The 2,606-nt window shown below is 45.8% G+C and overlaps 1 protein-coding gene across 1 annotated transcript; it reads left to right on the forward strand.

Annotated features, from left to right (window-relative positions):
• The first annotated feature begins 616 nt into the window (after positions 1 to 616).
• LOC123185522 (uncharacterized) lies at positions 617 to 1,603 on the forward strand. The gene has a single exon (XM_044597395.1). The coding sequence runs from the start codon at positions 735 to 737 to the stop codon at positions 1,383 to 1,385; it is 651 nt and encodes a 216-aa protein (XP_044453330.1). The 5' UTR covers positions 617 to 734; the 3' UTR covers positions 1,386 to 1,603.
• Positions 1,604 to 2,606: the final 1,003 nt, after the last annotated feature.

Below are 2,606 nucleotides of genomic sequence, written 5' to 3' on the forward strand. Positions count from 1 at the left end.
TGGTTTCATGGAACTTTTTTGTAAAAAAGACAACCAACTATTTGTAAGACAATAGTGGAGCGATTCGTACAAGCATAATCTTATAATCAATGGTAAACATGACAACGCCCGACTAGCACCACTCTCCTCTCAAAACAGATATCGTCTCTAGCAGCACCCAACATGATATACGAATAAAAACACCACTAGAATATAATTAAAACTCAAGCCAATATAGATAAAATCAAAAAGAAATAACCAACCACTGCTAGATAAAAAAGACAATTCCACGAGTGAAAAATGGCACAACGAAGCGTCTGTTGGCCTCTAATTGTCTCTAATCCAAAGGGAAACAACATATAGGGAAAACTAGGGTCAGTTGTCTCTTATCTTCTTTGCCTGGTGCTTGTCCGCGCGTAAAAAGTAGCAGAAGTTCCGGTCTCAAGTGTCATTGCACATTCTGTGAGTATTAAACGACAGTTTTTACGTATCATCCCACCCAAATTTGCAAAACAATGAACACCTTCAAGCATTATGTAGTACATTTATGACTAGTTATGAGAAATGTGAAAAAAGATGCCCATTCATTAAGAGGATCCATTTATAAGCAAAATACAAAGCGGATTTGGTCTCGTATTTATTTCCTGAGATGTACTCCCTCCGTCCGAAATTACTTGTCACAGAATGAATGTATTTAGACATATTTTAGTTTTATATACATCCATTTTCATTCATTTCTGGACAAGTAATTTTGGATGGAAGGAGTACTACATAAAGGCATGAAATTCCTCAAGGTTTGCCAGTGCACGAGCCGAAGCCAGCAAAAACTCAATCCTAACCAAGCAAGAGCGCACACCATGGCAGCCAGGCTCCTCTTCTCCTCCCTCCTCATCCTTCTCGTTGGCTCCCACGGGGCGTTTGCCTCCGTGGAGGAGACGTGCGCGAAGGCGATGAAGGGATCGGAGCACAAGAACCTTGAGTCCTTCTGCGTGACGACGCTCCAGGCGGCGCCGGGGAGCGCCTCCGCGGACGCGAAAGGGCTGGCCGTGATCGCCACGAACCTGACGCTGGCCAACTACACGGCGGCGGTGGCCACAATCAAAGATCTGCAACGGCGCGGGGGCTGGTCGGACAAGCAGCAGGCCGCGCTGGCCACGTGCCGCCGGCGGTACATCGAGGCGCTGAACGTGGTGCACAGCGCCGTCCACGCGCTGGCCACCGGGCGGAAGCAGGCGTACGTGGCCGAGATGGGCGCCGTCAGGAGGTCCGCCACCGACTGCGACGACGCGTTCGGCGGACGCGGTGGCGACGCCGCGGCGAAGCGGGAGGAGGCGCCTCTGCGCAAGGTGAACGACGACGCGGAAAACCTGACCACCATGGCCATGCTGATCGTGATCACGCTGTAGCGGGCACATGATACATACTAGTAGATCTTTGCCGTGATCAGCGTCAGGCAGACCGGTCGATGGAGAATAAAATAACTGAATGTGTGATTTGACTTGTTTGTGCCGTTAAATTCATGTTGGCTTGCTATATGATGCTATCTTAGGATTTGCTTAGCCCATGGTACTTCCTCCATAGGGATAAAAATAGAGTTTATCTATTTTAATGACAAATATTTTCGGACGGAGGGAAGTACATTTTTATCCCTCTCCTCCATGCTGCCTGCCCGTGAGTGAGATGTTGTGGACGGCACTCTGCAGAATAGTAGGAGAGGGCCCGGTCGCTAGCTTCTGAAACTGGCAAGCTCCAACGGACGCAACGCAAGCATATGAGTTGATCGAGGCAGAAGAGCGGTCTACAGTCACGCACATCTCGTGAAGCTAAATTCCAAAGCCGAATTGGTACTGTAGAATTTGTCATCTTCTGCTTGTCCTCAATACAGAGATTTTTTTTTCTTTCAGCGGAGAGAGATTACTTTGCAATAGGATCTCTAGCACATCCCCCAAAGTTATACGTGTAAAAAGTTATACGTATATGAGACAGATTTTTTTGTCTCGAAAATTAACACTCATCTAACTTGTTGAAGGGAATAGAGAGGGAGTGGTGGAATCGATGTTTATTGCTTGAGCCGGGAATAGAAAAGGATTGGTGAAATCAATGTTTATTGCTTGAGCCTCGTGGACATATATATATATATATATATATATATATATATATATATATATATATATATATATATGTATGTATGTATATATGTATATATATATACACATGATCTTTTTGGAGTACATAACAAGCCAAAATATCTTCTAGTCTATTATATGTTTTCAATATAATCACGATACTCAACATAACTCATTCTAATTTTCTTTATTCCCACCAAATAACTTTTAAGCCCTAAAAACCTTCTCGTCTAGACCATTTTCTGTAAAAGAACAAAAAATGGGCAGGCAGCTCCCCTGCCGCATTCATGGCATGTCCGTCGATGCGCTCGCCAATTGACTTGGCTATGGCTATAACCCATGTCCGTCGATGCGCTCGCCAATTGACTCGGCTATAACCCAAGCCGCATTCATGGCATGTCCATCGATGCCCCCTCGATCTCTTGGCACGGCCCTAAGCCGTCTTCCCTATCGTCGAGCATCGTCGCCTCCCAAACCCCCGTGCAACATTCATGAGCTCTC

This window comes from Triticum aestivum, chromosome 2A (assembly GCF_018294505.1).
Source record: "Triticum aestivum cultivar Chinese Spring chromosome 2A, IWGSC CS RefSeq v2.1, whole genome shotgun sequence".
Lineage (NCBI taxonomy): Eukaryota > Viridiplantae > Streptophyta > Magnoliopsida > Poales > Poaceae > Triticum > Triticum aestivum.